This window comes from Salvelinus fontinalis, chromosome 40 (assembly GCF_029448725.1).
Source record: "Salvelinus fontinalis isolate EN_2023a chromosome 40, ASM2944872v1, whole genome shotgun sequence".
NCBI classification, from domain to species: domain Eukaryota; kingdom Metazoa; phylum Chordata; class Actinopteri; order Salmoniformes; family Salmonidae; genus Salvelinus; species Salvelinus fontinalis.
In genome coordinates, this window is record NC_074704.1 from 13,226,896 (window position 1) to 13,246,656 (window position 19,761).

Genomic DNA, 19,761 nt, shown 5'->3' on the forward strand with positions numbered 1-19,761 from the left:
TAAAATTATAAAATAATGAAGAAAGATTTTAAGTATGTTATTATTTTAAGGTTTATATTTCTCGTGGAAGTTGATTAATAACACCCGTGGCAAAAAACACCTACATCCACTGATTTTTTTTTCTCCAAAATGCATAAAGTTCCCCTTTAAGGTCCATATTTTTGTGTTTTTAAGGTAAAGGACACCTGACCTTATATTTAAAGTCTTTTGGAATCCTAATTTTACACTAAATAAGAAGTGATATTTCCTGAGGACAGAAAAGGCACTGCATTGTAGGAATGACCCAATCCATGTCTGATCCTTAAACAGGCTCAGGAGCCTGCGAGGGAGGCACATCTTCCATCACCTATAATCCTTGTAAATGTTCAGCTGTGAATTCCTGAAGCCCCAGATACTTTCCTGCTGCAGCCACAATAAAGTCCAATCTCTTTGATTTCCTTTCTACTTGAGCCGTGCAGTTTATCACAGTTGCAATGAACACCACTTAATCCACTTTCTTTACATACAGCATGTTCGGTTCTCTTGATTGACAAAAAGGGCTATTCCCTATGGGCATTCACTACCATTTCTTCAATTACACCTGTTCTTCTTTTGATTGCTTCCGCATAGGATATATCCAATAGACCGCCCTCACTTTTGCCCACTCAACCTCCTTCACCCTTACAGGGCACTCCAGGAGCTCTGGGTCATGATCCCCACCACAATTGCAACACGGCCGTTCTTCAATCCGATCTTCTGTATATGCCACCCGTCTGCACACACTTGAAACACGGCCAAATCCTTTAAAAGTTGTACACTAATGGTTTGGTTTCTGCGTACCCCACATACCTCAGCTTGACATGTGTAGGGAAGTGCTCATCAGTAAAAAACAAACAATAGAACGACATGTTTTGTTTTCCTTTCTTCCTTCCACCATGCAGGCCAAACGATGGGCACTAACCACACCTGGGATCCTGTCGAAAGGTTTTCCTCCTTAACTTCCATTGACACTCCGGAGATGACTCCCTTAACAGGTGCCCTACTCCGGAGCTCAAAGCACGATACTTCAGTTGACTCGATTATAATGGCGCTGACGTTTTACTGGCTCCTAACCAAATGTGCAACAACAAAAAAATCACGTTGTTTGTAACTTTAGAAAAAACGTATTTTGTAGATAATGTTGCTGCTACAGTGTCCTATGACCGAAAAGACCTTCTGGGCATTTTTTCTTTAACGAATCCGACGCGAAGGATATACTGCTTTCTCGAGACCAGGCCAAGGAAAAGACAGAGAAAAAGGGGTAGGAGGTCGGGCTGCCTTCTAAGAATTCGTAGGCGAGTGAGTGAACCTCCACCACCATGCATACTATTGGCCAACATGCAATCATTGGAAAAAAAAATGGATGATCTACGATTAAGACTATCCTACCAACAGGGCATTAAAAATTGTAATATCTTATGTTTCACAGAGTTGTGGCTGAACGACAACACGGATACTATAGAGCTGGCTGGGTATTCAGTGCATCGGCAGGACAGAGAAGCTACGTCTAGTAAGGTGTGTGTGTCGATTTGTAAATAACAGCTGGTGCGCAATTTCTAATATTAAAGAAGTCTCGAGCTATTGCTCACCTGAGGTATAGTACCTCATGATAAGCTGTAGACCACACCATTTAAATTTTTATTTAACTAGGCAAGTCAGTTAAGAACAAATTCTTATTTACAATGATGGCCTACCCCAACCAAGCAGCTTAAACAAATGCAAATGCAGCTACTTTGCTGTTATTCTGGCTGCACTGTTTGACTTGACTGTAAATTAGCCGAAGTTTGCTAGCTAGCAAGCAAGGAATAAGAACCTTTCCAGCCAGTATGGCAATAGAACATTCACACCAACCTCAAAGCTCAAGTCACTTCAAATCACACCAGACGCACAAAAGAAAGAAGCATACCAACCTTTATTTAACTGGGCAAGTCAGTTAAGAACAAATTCTTATTTACAATGCCGGCCAACCAATGCTCCCAGTATGGTTATGCTTTTAGTCAGTTATCAACTCTGAAGATACATCAGCTATCTCACACAGGAGAGAAGCATTTCCAATGCGGGGAGAGTTTCAGGCAGTCATCAGCTCTGAAGAAACCCTAGGGAACTCACAACAAAGAGCCCCAGACATTTTGAAGATTCAAGAGTAACATGTTACAATCATTGAGTATCCTGTAATAAACCCTGGATGTCTGGTAATAAATAGTGGTAGTGAAAGAAGAATTTCCGTTTAAATATTGTATATTGAATAGGGTGACAACCTTTTAAAATTGCTATCATGTTATAAACACTGTAGCTATTATAAAATACAAATTATGGTGGTGAAAGAAGAGTCAAAGTCATGCTCTGGAGTTGTGTTTGAATGTTGTTTATTTAAATAAAGTTGGCACAGCTATGGCATGGCCTGTGGGGCAAAAGCGGTATGAGATGAGCACCCTCAATCAAATGTTCATGATGCATCGTTCAGAAACATACATCTCTTTTCCATGAAATGTGTTTTAATTTTCAAACTAGTTTTCATTGGGAAGGCAGACCTACGCCTTTTATCAAAAGTAATCACTTTTACATGTGAAAACCCAGAATCCTACTCATTACTCGACTTGCTTAACCTACGTCACTTTTGTTTTGAGCAGACTTCAACCTCGGCTCACTCCCGGGAGACAGCCCGGTTCCAATTGTCAGTGATTCACACAAAAACAGTCTCGAAAGAAAGAAGACTTACCCGTGAGGTCAATTTGGGAAGATTTTTCAGACAGGAAGAAAATGAAATAGACACAAGCTTACTCTTACAGGAGAGAAGCCTTTCCACTGCTGTTTGTGGGATGAGTTTCTCTTTTACAAACCTTAAATAGACACCAGCTTATGTAATGGATGTGAAATGGCTAGCTAGTTAGCGGTGGTGCGAGCTAGCAGCCTTTCAGTCGGTTACGTCACTTGCTCTGAAACCTAGAAGTAGTGGTTCCCCTTGCTCTGCAAGGGACGCAGCTTTTGTGGAGCGATGGGTAACGACGCTTCGTGGGTGACTGTTGTTGATGTGTGCAGAGGGTCCCTGGTTCGCGGTCGGGGCGAGGGGACGTACTAAAGTTATACTGTTACACTTACTCACAAAGAAGCCTTACCAGTGTTGGAAGAGCTTCAGCCTGTTACATAAACTAAAGACTCACTAGCTAACTCGCACAGGAGACAAGCCTTACCTTTGCTCTCTGCATGTGGTTCGTTTCAGTGAGACTTAGATATGTTCTGGAACAATGAGACTTAGATATGTTCTGGAACTTTTTAGCCAATAGTTATGAAAGTAGCTCTAGAGTCAAAAGTGGTCCCCAAAAATGTCATAGTACGTCACATATGTGCACCAAGTAATTTCGCTCTCTTGCTTTGCTGTGTGTGCATCTTGCTAGCTGTCACTCAAATGGCGAGGGACTGAAGCGTATTGGCTGGAACTCGAATTGCAAGGGGGCTGGCCCACGTGGGTGAAAATGTGGAGAAAACGGTTAATTTCAAACTAGGACAATAATTATGCTCAGAGATTAAGCCTGTATGAACTACACATTGACACATCCAGCCCATAGTGGGAGGTTTAATAAATACTTATGTTGTCGCCATAGGTTCCGGAGCATGTCTTTAACGGCTCACCAGAGAACTCACATAGGAGAGAAGCCTTTGCACTGCTCCCAGTGTGGGGAGTGCTTCAGTCATACAGAAGACCTAAAAACATCAGCTAGCTCAGCAGAGAAGCTTAACATCTGCTCTTAGTGTGGGAAGAGGTTTAAATTACTGAAAGAACATCAAAAGACAATACACAGTGCAGTGCCAAATACTAGGACCGTATCCACAATGTGTATCAGAGTAGAAAATGTGTTGTAGGTGCTGAGAATAGAGACATTTTACTCCTTTGGGTAAAAATCAAATCTATGCATGAAGCCTCTTTAGTCATGAGTTCCACCTAGTGGACAGATATTTAGGAGACCTCATGAGCTGTCCTGACCAGTTAAGAGTTACCAGCAGGTGTCTTGGTAATAGAAAAAGGCAGCGGGACAGTGGTTAGGAGTTGTTCAAAGAATGTTTTGATATTTCTATACGATCAATCCAGAAGTAATCTAGACCTACATGCAACAGTATTTCTTGCTCTTTTTACAATGATTTTACAAGGCCTATTTCTTTGTTTTGTAAATTTCACACGACATGCCTAAATATTTATAACCACTAGGCAAATTAAACATGTTTTTCTTTCGATGATTGAATCATGTTATTTGTTCCAAGTAATCCCTTTGGAGCACAACATCACATTGTTAAACAAAAAATATGGCTATAAATTGGAGGCAATTGAAGGCATCTAGGGTTTATGTTAAAGGATCAATATGCAGAAATGTATGAGTTGATTTGTACTCTGGGCTCAGTTTGTCTGTGTCCTAACATCATCCTAAAACTTCCTCTGAGCTGGGAGTGTTTAGTAGTCTTAACAGGTTTTAACAGGATTCCTAGGACCTTTTCTGAGATGTCTTGTGGATACAGACCCTGATCTCATAATGGCGTTTGCTGCCAAGCTGGTCAATTATGTACGTATTTAACTCATTTTCCTCGTCGTGATACCTGAAGTACAATTTTTTTTTAATATATTCTAATATGAAAATGTACTAAAGAGTATGAATTATGACGAGGGTCACATTTGAATTAAATTGTCTTATTCCTCCAGAAAGCCATTCACTTTCTATCGGCATAAACCAATACTTTCTAAACCAACTTCCATTGTCGCAATTTAACCAGCCAGCCACGCTCCTCTTGGAAACTAATTTATGTATATTGATGTCCATTTCACCAGGGTTGTGGGTTAAGTTGTCAGTAAAATAATGTGGTACAATAATATTATTACTTGAATCAGTAACAAGGTATCATAACTAATTACACTTTGTATTTGAGTAACAACTATAGTTAGCGATGCGTTACTTTCAGAATATACAGTGCATTCAGAAAGTATTCAGACCCTTTTCCTTTATGCAGATTCTGTTACATTACAGCCTTATTCTAAAATGGATTAAATGTCATGTTTTTCCCTCACCAATCTACACACAATACCCCATAATGACAAAGCAAAAACAGTGTTTCTACATTTTTGCAAAATCTGAAAAAAATAAACTGAAATACCTTATTCAGACCCTTTGCTATGAGACTCCAAATTGAGCTCAGGTGCATCCTGTTTCCATTTATCATCCTTGAGATGTTTCTACAACTTGATTGGAGTCCACCTGTGGTAAACTCAAATGATTGGACATGATTTGGAAAGGCACACACCTGTCTATATAAAGGTCCCACAGTCGATAGTGCATGTCAGAGCAAAAACCAAACCATGAGGTTGAAGGAATTGTACATAGAGCTCCGAGACAGGATAGTGTCGAGGCACAGATCTGGGGAAGGGTACCAAAAAAATGCCTGCAGCCTTGACGGTCCCCAAGAACACAGTGGCCTCCATCATTCTTAAATGGAAGAAGTTTGGAACCACCAAGACTCTTCCTAGAGCTGGACGCCCAGGCCAAACTGAGCAATCGGGGGAGAGGGGCCTTGGTCAGGAAGGTGACCAAGAACCCGATCCAGAGTTCCTCGGCGGAGAACCTTCAAGAAAGACAACTATCTCTGCAGCACTAGACTAATCAGGCCTTTTTGGTAGAGTGGCCAGATGGAAGCCACTCCTCAGTAAAAGGCACATGACAGCCCACTTGGAATTTGCCAAAAGGCACCTAAGGACTCTCAGACCATAAAAAACAAGATTATCTGGTCTGATGAAACCACGCGTCTCGTCTGGAGGAAACCTGGCACCATCCCTACGGTGAAGCATGGTGGTGGCAGCATCAAGCTGTGGTGATGTTTTTCAGCAGCAGGGACTGTAAAGACAGGCCTTTTTGCTTTGTCATTATGGGGTATTGTGTATAGATTGAGGGGGGGGGACAATTTAATCAATTTTAGAATAAGGCTGTAACGTAACAAAATGTGGAAAAAGTCGTGCTTAAATGATCTGAAGAGACTTTGCCTACCAGGAGAGGCCGAAACTGTGGTTTACAGGTAACTAACTACATTAGAAACTTTACTCACCAGAGCTCTCACATTATGAAAACCACCAAAAACGTTCAGGACAAAGACACACAACATATATATATATACATACAACAACCTGCCAAATCAATTCTATACAATGTTTAGATTAAAACAGTGGAAGAGGCCAATGGGCACCCTCTGCTCTATATAGGTTTGACCTTTGACCCGGTAGTGCACCATATAGGGAACAGGGTGTTATTTGGGACACAGTATGGAAAGAGGAGTGTTGAGGGCGGAGCTTCACGGGGGAGCATCCCTTACCCTCGCTCTCTCAGGACTTTTACCATGTCTTTTATTTTTTGTTCTTCATCCGTTTCATTGTAGTTCATGATTATATGCAAATAAAATATACTTCAGTAAGCTCATGAGTGTGTCCCGTGTGTGTTTGGATATGTGTGTTCTCCTAAGTGTTGTTTTTGGGTATGTGTGTTTTCTGGTGTCTTCCGAGGTGCCCGGATAGAATAAACCTCTTGCCGCAGACGGGGCAAGGGAAGGGTCTCTCTCCCGTGTGAATGCGCCGGTGTATCTTTAAATAGTTAGAATGGGCGAAGTTGGCCCCGCAGTCGGCACAGCTGTAAGGCCTTTCCCCCGAGTGAGACCGTTCATGAGCCCTCATGTTCCCCCTCTGCGCGAAACCCTTCCCGCACACGGAGCAGCAGTGTGGTTTCTCTCCGGTATGGGTCAAGTGGTGGACTTTCAGGTCCCCAGAGCTGAAGAAGCTTTTCCCACAGTCAGAGCAGAGGTATGGTCTCTCTCCCGTGTGGCTTAGCCAGTGAGTCTTTAGGCCTCCTGACCGAGCAAAGGTCTTCCCACATTCAGTGCAGCAGTACGGTTTCTCACCTGTGTGTGTGCGTTGGTGCCGTTGCAACTTGGACTGGTTGAAGAAGCCTATCCCGCAGTCCGCGCAGGTGTACGGTCTCTCTTCATTGTGCGTCAGCTCGTGGCTCTTCCGGTGCCCCGGCTCGGCGAAGCACTTCCCGCACTTGCAGCAAGAGTACGGTTTCTCTCCGGTGTGTCCTCGCTCGTGCCGAGCCAGCTTTGACGGTTTAGCGAAGATCTTGCCACAGTACGAACAAGTGTAGTCGGGGGCCAGCTTCTTGATTCTGGTGTGGGTATTCTCATGTCTCTCTAGGTGTGATGGTCTGTCAAATGTCTTCCCACAGTCAGGACATGGATGAAGCTTCTTCGCAGCCTTCTTCTTCTGGTGTTGTGGTTGCCCTGTTGCCACGGTCACTTCTGGAAGATAGTCTGGGTCCGACTTTATCCTGTCTCCTATACAGATTGAATAAGACAGACAAATACTTCATATTTATTGAAGACTGTTCAGCAAGAGGAGACAGACAAGCACCTGGGGAGAACACTGAGAAAGGATTGTCGTGGATGGGGATTAAACCCTGGTCTCGAGTGGGGAGTCATACATGTGAGGTCCCGGGAGTTTTGACACTCAATCACGGCTATGCACAGATTATTACTTTATTGTTCCTAGGGGGGGGGGGGGTAATGTTGTACGGTGTACAGAAACTTCTGTACTATATGAAAAATGGTCCGGTACTAGATTTTTTGGACCTTTCGCTACTTCTGCCATGTGTCTCACGTGTGTACTGATTGAGAGGGTTGAGTCTAGTCATTTGTCTGAGTCTAGTCATTTCTCTTCTCACGGCCTCAGTAACTAGCTAGGCTACTTGCGCATGCGATGGGGAATCATCTAACACCAAATGAGAGCCAGTTGGAACTGAGACCCTTGGGTACCAGGGGACAACTGGCCACCTGGGGTAACTGGCCCCGCCCCCTGTAATTCACATTAAGACCATAAGATGTCACCAAATTATTTTCCCACTGCTATTGCTCAACAAAAAATGTCCTCTGTCATCACAACTTTGAGATATTTAAACAAAAACGATTTTGTGGTAAGTTGATCTAATTTTTGTACATTTTTTAAAAGTTGTAGATATTGGAATATATCTAACATTGGAATATGAGTCCACCTGTGGTAAATTCAATTGATTGGACATGATTTGGAAAGGCACACACCTGTCTATTTAATGTCCCACAGTTGACAGTGCATGTCAGAGTAAAAACCAAACCATGAGGTCGACGGAATTGTCCGTAGAGCTCCGAGACTGTGTCGAGGCACAGATCTGGGGAAGGGTACCAAAAAATGTCTGCAGAAATAAAGGTCCCCAAGAACACAGTAGCCTCAATCATTCTTAAATGGAAGACGTTTGGAACCACCAAGACTCTTCCTAGAGCTGGCGAAACTGAGCAATCGGGGGAGAGGAGCCACTCTGACAGAGCTCTATAGTTCCTCTGTGGAGATGGGGGAACTTTCCAGAATGAAAACCATCGCTGCAGCACTAGACCAATCAGGCCTTTATGGTAGAGTGGCCAGACGGAAGCCACTCCTCAGTAAAAGGCACATGACAGCTCGCTTGGACTTTGCCAAAAGGCACATAAAGACTCTAAGACCATGAGAAACAAGATTCTCTGGTCTGATGAAACCAAGATTGAACTCTTTGGCCTGAATGCCAAGCATCACGTCTGGAGGAAACCTGGCACCAAACCCTTCGGGTGAAGCATGGTGGTGGCAGCATCATGCTATGGGGATGTTTTTTAGTGGCAGAGACTGGGAGACTAGTCAGGATAGAGGTAAAGATGAACGGCGCTAAGTACAGAGATCCTTAATGAAAACCTGCTCCAGAGTGCTCAGGACCTCAGACTGGGGCGAAGTTTCACCTTCCAACAGGACAACAACCCTAAGCACAAAGCCAAGACAACAGAGGAGTGGCTTCGGGACAAGTCTCTGAATGTCCTTGAATGGCCCAGCCAGAGCCCGGACTTGGATCCGATCGAACATCTCTGGAGAGACCTGAAAATAGCTGTGCAGCAATGCTCCCAATCCAACCTGAGAGCTTGAGAAGATCTGCAGAGAATGGGAGAAACTGCCCAAATACAGGTGTGCTGAGCTTATAGCGTCATACCCAAGAACATTTAACTTCTTATGGCTGGGGGCGCTATTTTCACGTTCGGATGAAAAGCGTGCCCAGAGTAAACTGCCTGCTACTCAGGCCCAGAAGCTTAGATATGCATATTATTAGTAGATTTGGATAGAAAACCCTCTGAAGTTTCTACAACTGTTTGAATGATGTCTGTGAGTATAACAGAACTCATATGGCAGGCAAAAACCTGAGAAAGAAATCCAACCAGGAAGTGGGAAATCTGAGGTTTGTAGGTTAAGTCTTTGCCTATCCAAGATACAATGTAAATTTGGTCTGATTGCACTTTCTAATGCTTCCACTAGATGTCAACAGTCTTTAGAACCTTGTTTCGGGCTTCTACTATGAAGGTGGAGCGAATAAGAGCTGTTTGAACCAGGTGTCTGGCAGAAAGCCATGAGCCAAGTCTCGAGCGCAAGCTCTGTTCCTTTTCATTTCTAAAGACAAAGGAATTGTCCGGTTGAAACATTATTGAAGATTTATGATAAAAACATCCTAAATATTGATTCTATACATCGTTTGACATGTTTCTACGAACTGTAATATAACTTTTTTGACTTTTCGTCTGGACTTGTGCATTTGGATTACTAGACTAAACGCGCGAACAAAAAGGAGGTATTTGGACATAAATGATGGACTTTATCGAACAAAACAAACATTTATTGTGGAACTGGGATTCCTGAGAGTGCATTCCGATGAAGATCATCAAAGGTAAGTGAATATTTATAATGCTATTTCTGACTTTTGTTGACTCCACAACATGGCGGGTATCTGTATGGTGGCTGAGCGCTGTACTCAGATTATCGCATGGTGTGCTTTTGCCATAAAGCTTTTTTGAAATCTGACACAGCGGTTGCATTAAGGAGAAGTATATCTTTAATTCTATGCATAACACTTGTATCTTTTATCAACGTTTATGATGAGTATTTCTGTAAATTGATGTGGCTCTCTGCAAAATCACCAGATGTTTTGGAGGCAAAACATTACTGAACATAACGCGCCAATGTAAACTGAGATTTTTTAATATAAATATGAACTTTATCGAACAAAACATACATGTATTGTGTAACATGAAGTCCTATGAGTTCCATCTGATGAAGATCATCAAAGGTTAGTGATTCATTTATCTCTTTCTGCTTTTTGTGACTCCTCTCTTTGGCTGGAAAATGGCTGTGTTTTTCTGTGACTAGGCGCTGACCTAACATAATCAGATGGTGTGCTTTCGTCGTAAAGCCTTTTTGAAATCGGACACTGTGGTGGGATTAACTACAAGTTTGTCTTTATAATACTTGTATGTTTGAGGAATTTAGGTGTATAATACTTGTATGGTTTGAGGAATTTTAATTGTGAGATTTCTGTTGTTTGAATTTGGCGCCCTGCACTTTCACTGGCTGTTGTCAAATCGATCCCGTTAACGGGATTTCAGCCGTGAGAAGTTTAAGGCTGTAAATCGCTGCAAAAGGTGCTTCAACAAAGTACTGAGTAAAGGGTTTGAATAATTATGTAAATGTGATACCATTATTTTAATTTAAAAAAAATGTAAACTGTTTTTGCTTTGTCATTATGGGGTATTATGTGTTGATTGGTGAGGGGAAAAACAGTTTAATACATTTTAGAATAAGGCTGTAACCTAAAAAAAAAATTGATAAAGTCAAGGGGTCTGAATACTTTCTGAAGGCATTGTATGTGCTTTTGTCAGTATTATATTGTTAAGGCTAATATTATATCACCCACCAATGCACTCATGATTTAACTATGACAGCTATATATTTCGACCATCTATGTAGCTAGCTCGTCTGGGCCTGCTAGTCGTGTTGCTAGCCAGCCAGCAGCCCTTGGCAGAGCATTGCACCATGGGAGGTGAAATTCATTCTGGGAATCGTAGTATGCTGTGTGGACCATAGAATCCATTCTATTTCTACGGTGTGTGGACTAGGGCAAGACAAGAGCGTCAAAGTATTTTTATATATTGTTTTGGAACTAAACTATTACATACAATTATTTAGCTGATGAATGTAATTTGACCCAATATTATGACCATCGATGAGCAAAATAACCCTGATATGTATGAAATTACATTTTAAAACAGTTTAGATTTAATTGTACAATTATTTAGTATGCTCTGAGTCTCATATGGTTTTGCAGAAGGAAAATTAAAGATTTTTCTGTTATTAAATATGGTGCTTTGTTTTTGTTAAATAAATTCAACATCGAATAACAGTTAAACATATTGTTCCAATTTTTAGTTTCGTATCGAGTATGTTTCCGTATTGAGTATCGTGATACAAAATTCTGGCATTGTGACATCACTAGAAACTTGTTTTTAGTCTCTCAAAGAAAATAATTTGTTTATATGCATTGTTACTTTTTTCTAAACTCCTAATTGTCAGAAAAGTGTTTTTATGTAACTTCAAAAGATTTTCAAGAATTTTCCTGAAAATGTTTTGTGCTATATCTACACATTTTAAAACCCAATTCTTAAAAACAAACAAATGTTAAAGGGACAAACTTTGACAGATTTTATTTTATAAGATGGTTGCCAAATTGTGTCAGCAACGTGAATAAGATTTACACTACCAACACGCTATTGTTGTATTACGTTCCAGCTACAGACAAACTCACAGACAGTCATTGTAAATAAGACTTTGTTCTAAATTCACATGCCTGGCTAAAAAATAAACAAGACAAACAATACAAGCCAAAAATGTTTATGTCAAAGTGCCATGGTTAACAATGAGACAGAGCAAATCTCTCTCAAAAAAGTGTAACAATCCCACACTAGAACAGAGGGTAGGCATGTCTGTCTTGTTTTACTGTGTGGTTTTAGCATTGATTTAGAATACCAGTTGTTCCCGCCAAAATTAGCACCTAGATCTAGACGCACTGCTCTGCACAGGGGTTTCTCTGTTTTTCTGAAGAGCAAATCTCTCGTTCTGTGTCTTCACCAGTTTTTCTGCAGATTCATTCGCTCAAGTAACTAAGCTTGATAATTTGCAAGCTAGTTTTAGTTGAACGGCCAGGTATCCAGTTAGGATTCCAGACCAAAACCAAACCCATCAAACTGCCTGATAATCACAGACCAGCGCCCGCATTCACAAAGCGTCTCCGTGTGCCAGCGCTGATCTAGGATCATTTTTGCCTTTTAGATCATAATGAATAAGATTATGTGGACCGGAGGCACCTGGTCCTAGATCAACACTCTTAAACTACCACCAGCTGTTTTATTAAATTGCAGACAGAAACTTGCTGTTTGTACTTCAACGAACATTGCATGGAAAATATAAGGGAAAATACAACTGACAAGTCACACTGTCATTCAGTGGTGGCTGCTGAGGGGAGGACGGCTCATAATAATGGCTGGAACGGAGCCAATGGAATGGGATCAAACCCATAGAAACCATGTGTTTGATTTATTTGATACCATCCCGCTAATTCTGCTCCAGCAATTACCACGAGCCCATCCTCCCCACTTAAGGTGGCACCAACCTCCTGTGCTGTCATCGTATCTTTGTACTCCCTGACGATGTCCATGCTGCCGAAACACGCCGAGGTTTTAAATCTTTGTTCTATTGAACATGCCGTAACAATAAATGCATTTTAATGATATGAAGAGTGCCTTGGTCCTTGTTTCTTTGATGACCAATTAACTGCTCTACCATAGATTTCTACCTGATCCGAACTTATATCCTCTGAACAGGCCCCTGGACTTACCTGGGTAAACCATTTCATCTTCCTCTGCTTCTGCTTCATCATCTTCCTCCTCCTCTTCTTTGATAATCATATTAAATCTTGGTCTTTCTGCCACGGTGGGACCTGGGAGGTGGCCTGAAATAACCAAACCAATATAATTAATTGCCAGCTAATGCTGTAATGCTGGAGATGCATCGTTGGAGCATTTGTTCCACTAGGAACTGAAGGGAATAAGTAAGGGAGAATCTCAGTTTAATTTGCTTGATTCCTTGTGTCCTCCTTGCTTCTTTCTCAAAACCCATTGAATGAGGTCAGAGGTTCCTCCCCTCTGACCTTTACATTCGATAATTTTTCAGAAGGAGAGAGGATGCGAGGAATCAAGGAAACGCAATTGAGATTCTCCCTAAGTCAACATAATGCTCTGGTTAGGCCTACCTCTAGTTGGGATTCTCCCTAAGGCAACATAATGCTCTGGTTAGGCCTACCTCTAGTTGGGATTCTCCCTAAGGCAACATAATGCTCTGGTTAGTCCTACCTCTAGTTGGGATTCTCCCTAAGGCAACATAATGCTCTGGTTAGGCCTACCTCTAGTTGGGATTCTCCCTAAGGCAACATAATGCTCTGGTTAGGCCTACCTCTAGTTGGGATTCTCCCTAAGGCAACATAATGCTCTGGTTAGGCCTACCTCTAGTTGGGATTCTCCCTAAGTCAACATAATGCTCTGGTTAGGCCTACCTCTAGTTGGGATTCTCCCTAAGGCAACATAATGCTCTGGTTAGGCCTACCTCTAGTTGGGATTCTCCCTAAGTCAACATAATGCTCTGGTTAGGCCTACCTCTAGTTGGGATTCTCCCTAAGGCAACATAATGCTCTGGTTAGGCCTACCTCTAGTTGGGGTTTAGCACTGAGGTTTACCTCTAGTTGCCTCTACTGTTATCTTTGATCAGTCCCGGATCCAACTCTTTTTTTCATAGTATTCCATTCATAATCGTTTTGTTCACTGCCTTATATTTTTTACACATTTTACACATTTTTTACCCATAGGTACATTTCTAGGATTAGCCTAATCTCCCCCAAGCCTCTCTCATTGGTGGGAGAAATGCAAAACTGACCCAAGATCAGCGTCTAGGGCCAACTTCACGCAACATGGACTTACCTGGATCAGCCATGTCACTATCTCCCTCTTCCTCTTCCTTCACAGTCACATTGGGTTCAGGTTCTGGGGCAGTGGGACTAGGAAGGTAGTCTGATTCCGACTCAGACCCGGGGTTCTCGCCAAAATCCATTTTTGAATCCTGCTCTGCTTTTGGGCTTGTAATTGTGTACTCTAGTGTAGATCCATGATTATCTGTGGGTTCAATGACACATACACACAATGATGTGAGGTTATTTAACACAGGGTTTCCCAAACTGGGTACTGGGGCCCCCCATGGGGACACGTTTAGATTTTTGCCCTGGCACTACACAGCTGATTCAAGTATTTGTGCTAGGGCAGAACCAAAACCTGCAAAAAAAATTTGCATGCACTCTTGACCACAGCCTCATGGCCTGTTAACACAGGTGTGCCTTATTGTTAATTAAGGGTGTGGCATCGGGTATAAATGTTTGGCCATCAGTTCAGTCAGAGGATCCCCTTGCTGGTGTAGGTTGGTGTGCCCTGGAAGGATGGGAGTGGTGATGGCATTCATTCATTAAAATCAGTTGTTTTATAGCAATGCTCTTATTCCACCTAGAACCGGTCTTCTGTGGACACGCCCTGGACACTGTCAAGGCTGCTAATAAGGACTACTTGAATTGACAAAAAAAATAACTGATGCTCTTTCACTGACTATACACACACTCACCACATAAGCTGCTGCTACAGCTCAGTCTTATGCATCTTGATGCCTAGTCAATTTACCCCCTTAGCGATATGTACATAATTTACATGGTATCCCTGCACATCGACTTGGTACTGATACTCCCTGTATATAGCCATGTTAATGTTATTCACTGTATTTATTCCTTGTGTCACTACTTCTATTTTTATAGGACCCTGTAAGTAAGCATTTCACTGTTAGAGGCAGGTGACAAATCACATTAGGATGTCTTGTTTGTTGATTAAAGCACATTTACATTGTCAGCAACTGTCACTAACCTTGGTCATTGTCTTATAGGCATACTACAAAAATGTATTTCTTTTTATTTGACCAGGTAAGTTGACTGAGCACATTCTCATTTACAGCAATGACCTGGGGAATAGTTACAGGGGAGAGGAGATTAATGAGCCAGTTGTAAGCGGGGGTCATTATTGTGCATTTGAGAATGAACAAAAAACGAAAATAAATTGTTGCAGCGTATCTTTTAATTATCATGCTCCACCCCTGATGAGAACCTGTTGTGCAATTGCTTAGTGCTAGTTATTTACCAGAAGACCTCACCACTTTAAACAGGCGGCGTAGATCGGCTCACTTCAAAGATTCATAGTGTTACAAATGCAGGTTTTTGACCGTCACGCTCTAGTTTACATGTGATTGTATTATCATAGACACAAGGAGAGAAGAGACGCTAAACAAGATGGATAATATTAGCTAACAATATTAGCTAACTAAGCTAGCTCTCGCCGAAACTGACTCGTCCTTATCGTAGCATTAGCCAACTAGCGTTCTGGTATATAGTGCTAGCTTGGGTGAGCACATTTTCAATATAGTTGCGTACATTTAATTGCCCGATAAAACAAAATTAGTTAACTAGCCAGCTAGCTGTTACTCACCTCGACTTCTCTAGCGGATGTTATGACTGGAGATCTACGTCGACATTCGATTGCTCTGGCCTGAGAGCGCAGACAAACAGGAAGTTGTTGCCTTATCGTTAATTCCCCAAGACTGCAACTGTATTTTTCTCTCAATATACAATGTAAAACGCAAAACCTTGAGCAACAAGACAACTGTATCTGGACGCACAGAAGAACCACAAAGCGAAAATAAGGTGATAATATTTTAATGCCACGCAATATAGTCGTAGAGATAATTGCTAGCTAGGCTGGCTAGCTATCTAGCTAACGTTAGCCAGCTAGCTATAACTACCGACAATGGGTCCGGGTAGCTATAGCTACCAACGTTTATAACCGATATATAGCTCGAACCCTACACTGAATCCAGAATTAACCCCTAGCTCCTTATGCACTTATCTATGTAGCTAGAACTGAGAGGATTGGATAGCAGTCTGTTTGCAATACAGCAATAATTCCACCAGCCTGGCCTTTCGAAGGGCGTGATGGAGTACAGTAGTTGAGCTACTAGGCTATATTGCTTAGCTACAGCCGAACACCTATGAGATCAACACACTTCTAAGGGGTATCTTGTCTAACAATCACCTGCAGTTGAGCCCTTGACAAAGTATTTATTTAATGGTAATTAAAGTAGTATCAAATGATTTTATTCTTCAGGAACAGAGGACAACAAGTGAAAGACCTTGGAGTAGCTTACTAGAGAGCACCGCACGAATTTCAGCTGTTCAACAACTTCATAATTTCTGTTACCGCGTGAGCAGGACAATATGAATCGTGAAAGAGAAACGTTGATGGATGAAATTGAAGAGAGTTTATGGACTTTAACAGAGGACAATTTACGCTCCCTTTGTGAATGCAGTGGAATAGGTGGCAAGGACGGATCCGAAATTAAAGGAAAGAATCAACGAGCACTACGGCGTAAAATCATGGAGGAAACATGGGAAAATGAGGATTTAATGAAATCTGAAGATCGGGGAATGTCATGGTTACTCCAACTGAAAGAGGACATCAAAAGGATACAGGATGCTGGGGGTGTGGCCTCCAGACAATCAGCGTCAGCGCATGTGGACGACGGAGCACAAGGAAACTGCAACGCAGAACGTAAAGAGGATGGAGGGAATCTTTATAGTTACCAGAACAACCCTCACCTGTCCCCCTTCCAAGAATCCCCGGGTAGTGCTTCACTTGGACTCGAAAGCAGGAAAACACCAGGGCTGAGTGGAACGGTGAAAGGAGGAGAAGAGGAGGAGGAGGAGGAAGATTTGATTGAGGCAGCAGGGAAGAGTGTTAAAAAACGCCAGCCGAAACGCACAGTGAAGAAACCCCACTGCTGCTCAGACTGCGGCAAAAGCTTCAGTCACAAAAGTCATTTGACTGTTCACCAGCACACACACACCGGAGAGAAGCCTTACCACTGTACGCAGTGCGAGAACAGTTTCTACTGCTCATCTTATCTGATATCACACATGCGAACGCACACCGGTGAAAAGCCCTACCGCTGCTCTGACTGTGGGAAGAGGTTTGGCCAATCGAACGCCCTGAAGCTACACCGCATGCGAAGGCACACCGGTGAGCTGCCATTCTCTTGTTTAGAGTGTCCGAAACGTTTCGTCACGTCGGCACACTTGAAATCCCACCAGAGAGTCCACACGGGAGAGAAGCCCTACCACTGCTCGGACTGCGGGAAGAATTTCTCCCACTCGAGCGCCCTGAGACTCCACCAGAAAACCCACAGCGGAGAGAAACCTTTCATCTGCGAATGTGGAAAGAGCTTCATTAACTGGGCCCACTTAAACTCCCATCAAAGATCCCACACCGGTGAGAAGCCTTACTGCTGCGAGCAGTGTGGCAAGTGCTTCTCTGAATCCGGCACCCTGTCAAATCATCAGAGAACCCATACTGGGGAGAAGCCTTACAGCTGTGATCAGTGTGGGGAGAGGTTCGCTCAGTCGGGATCTCTGACGATCCACCAGAGGACACACACAGGAGAGAAGCCCTATGCCTGCGATCAGTGTGAGAAGAGGTTCATTACCTCTAGCCACCTGAGACGCCACCAGAGGACTCACACTGGAGAGAAGCCTCACCTCTGTGATGAATGTGGCAAGAGCTTCACGCGGGCCGGAGCCCTGGCGAGCCACCGCAAAACACACAGCGGAGAGAAACCCTACAGCTGTGATCTGTGTGGGAAGAGTTTTGTTCAGTCTGGGCAGCTGACGAGCCACCAGCGCACACACACAGGAGCCAAGCCGTATGGCTGCGATCAGTGTAGTGAAAGATTCACTCAATCAGCCACCCTGGCCAATCATCAACGAACACACACGGGAGAGAAGCCCTATGGTTGTAATCTATGCGAGAAGAGCTTCGCTCAGTCGGGGCACCTAAAAAGTCACCAGAAAGCCCACGCCAGAGGAGGAATGTGTCCTCTTCCAACCCTCTCCTCTCCGACATCTGTTCCGGTACCTTCTGTAAGTTCTAAATGGTCCAAAACTCAGCTGCCGGACTCCTCAGCCACACCAAGTTCTGAAACTACATCACCAGTGTTCTATGTGAACACTGGCTACCCGCTACACACAGCACCTTCTACTACTAAACCCCCTTATTGACCTGTTTTCTGAACCAGTGGTTGTCAAACCTCTCCTCAGGGACGTTTTGTGTATTTGATCTATTCCAGAACTAGTACACCTCATTCAACTAGTCAACTAATCCTAAAGCCCTTGACTAGGTGAACCAGGTGAGCTACTTCAGGAATATAACAAAGTTGTGAAACGTTGGGGTGTCCAAGGAGAGGTTTGGAAAACACTGCTCAACACTGTGGACACTATGGGGTGGTTTCCCGGACACAGATTATAACTTAAAAAATAATTTAATAGAGATTCTCCATTGAGCTTGTTTTTTTAGTTAAGGGCTAGGGTAGTGGGGTAATATTTATCATAAATGCATATATTATATATACCTCACATGCGACTCGTAATAAGAGAACAACAAAAAAGCCCATTTTAATTCATTATCTGACTCCATAAGATAAATGCCAATATGCAAGAGACTATAGTTAGTGTTACAAGACATCCTTCTAGGCATGGTCAGAGAGAGAAAGAGGGAGACAAAGTAACCATGGCCCATAGTTCATGGGAGAGAGAAAGAGGGAGACAGAAACCATGGCCCATAGCTCATGGGAGAGAGAAAGAGGGAGACAGAAACCATGGCCCATAGCTCATGGGAGAGAGAAAGAGGGAGACAGTAACCATGGCCCATAGCTCATGGGAGAGAGAAAGAGGGAGACAGAAACCATGGCCCATAGCTCATGGGAGAGAGAAAGAGGGAGACAGTAACCATGGCCCATAGCTCATGGGAGAGAGAAAGAGGGAGACAGAAACCATGGCCCATAGCTCATGGGAGAGAGAAAGAGGGAGACAGAAACCATGGCCCATAGCTCATGGGAGAGAGAAAGAGGGAGACAGAAACCATGGCCCATAGCTCATGGGAGAGAGAAAGAAATGGAGAGAGTATCTCACCACAGCAGTTCAGGAACCAAAAAAGAGAGAGGCAATGAATGTAAGACCTTTTATAATGTCAGAGCTGTTTGAATTCAAAAACTGAGTTGTTGACCAATAGCATTACTGTAAAGCTAACCTCCAATCAGATATCGTACCTACAGACCTGTAAAGACAACAGAACCCCTGACAATGGGGTTGGAGAATAACACAGATAAGACGACACAGAGGACATTCTGGCTTACAGTCGATAAGAAGGGTCTGGCCTGCCCTGAACTAGTATTAAGCGTTGTCTCGGAAACCGGCTCTATGGGCTAAACAACATCATACTGACCTGTTTCAATGTCATAGAACATGTCATAGTGAACTGTGTGTGTGTGTGTGTGGGTGGGGGGGGGGGGGGGGGGGGTGTTGAGGGGTGTATCTTTTATGCTCTCCCATTATCAATTAAGTTGTTATAATGTAGAATGTTTTAACAATAGTAGGTATGTATTCATGTATTCAATTGATCAATAAATTCAACCCAGTATCTTCTCAACAATGTCAGCTTATCACCTTGATTGTTTAGTACACTTAAAAATATATATATAATCTGTTTTAATATAAGTGCATTGAGTGTGGGAAATGTGCTCTACAAAATATAATTATTGTTATTAAAAAATGATGAAACGACTCGTGAAACTGTAATAAAGAATACATCTCATAATATACAAGG

The 19,761-nt window shown here is 42.7% G+C and overlaps 2 protein-coding genes across 3 annotated transcripts in view; one reads left to right on the forward strand and one right to left on the reverse strand.

Annotated features, from left to right (window-relative positions):
• LOC129839051 (gastrula zinc finger protein XlCGF17.1-like) overlaps positions 1-15,628 on the reverse strand; it is a 27,289-nt gene extending 11,661 nt beyond the window's left edge. Inside the window, exons 1-4 of one of the 2 annotated variants that reach the window (XM_055906319.1) lie at positions 15,538-15,628; positions 13,942-14,133; positions 12,807-12,920; positions 2,368-7,374 (exon numbers count right to left, since the gene is read on the reverse strand). In XM_055906319.1, the coding sequence (XP_055762294.1) occupies positions 6,506-7,374; positions 12,807-12,920; positions 13,942-14,071 (1,113 nt within the window). In that variant the 5' untranslated portion in view covers positions 14,072-14,133; positions 15,538-15,628 and the 3' untranslated portion in view covers positions 2,368-6,505. Of the gene's footprint in view, positions 1-2,367; positions 7,375-12,806; positions 12,921-13,941; positions 14,134-15,537 lie in introns of those variants that run through there. The other variant, XM_055906318.1, reaches the window with a different exon arrangement.
• A 34-nt stretch (positions 15,629-15,662) lies between these two features.
• Positions 15,663-19,434, forward strand: LOC129839053 (zinc finger protein 883-like). The gene is made up of 2 exons (XM_055906321.1): positions 15,663-15,752; positions 16,213-19,434. The coding sequence occupies exon 2, from the start codon at positions 16,323-16,325 to the stop codon at positions 18,156-18,158; it is 1,836 nt and encodes a 611-aa protein (XP_055762296.1). The 5' UTR covers positions 15,663-15,752; positions 16,213-16,322; the 3' UTR covers positions 18,159-19,434.
• Positions 19,435-19,761: the final 327 nt, after the last annotated feature.

Coding starts and splice junctions, on each gene's coding strand:
- LOC129839053 (XM_055906321.1), top strand. CDS start 16,323: ATGAATCGTGAAAGAGAAACGTTGATGGATGAAATTGAAGAGAGTTTA.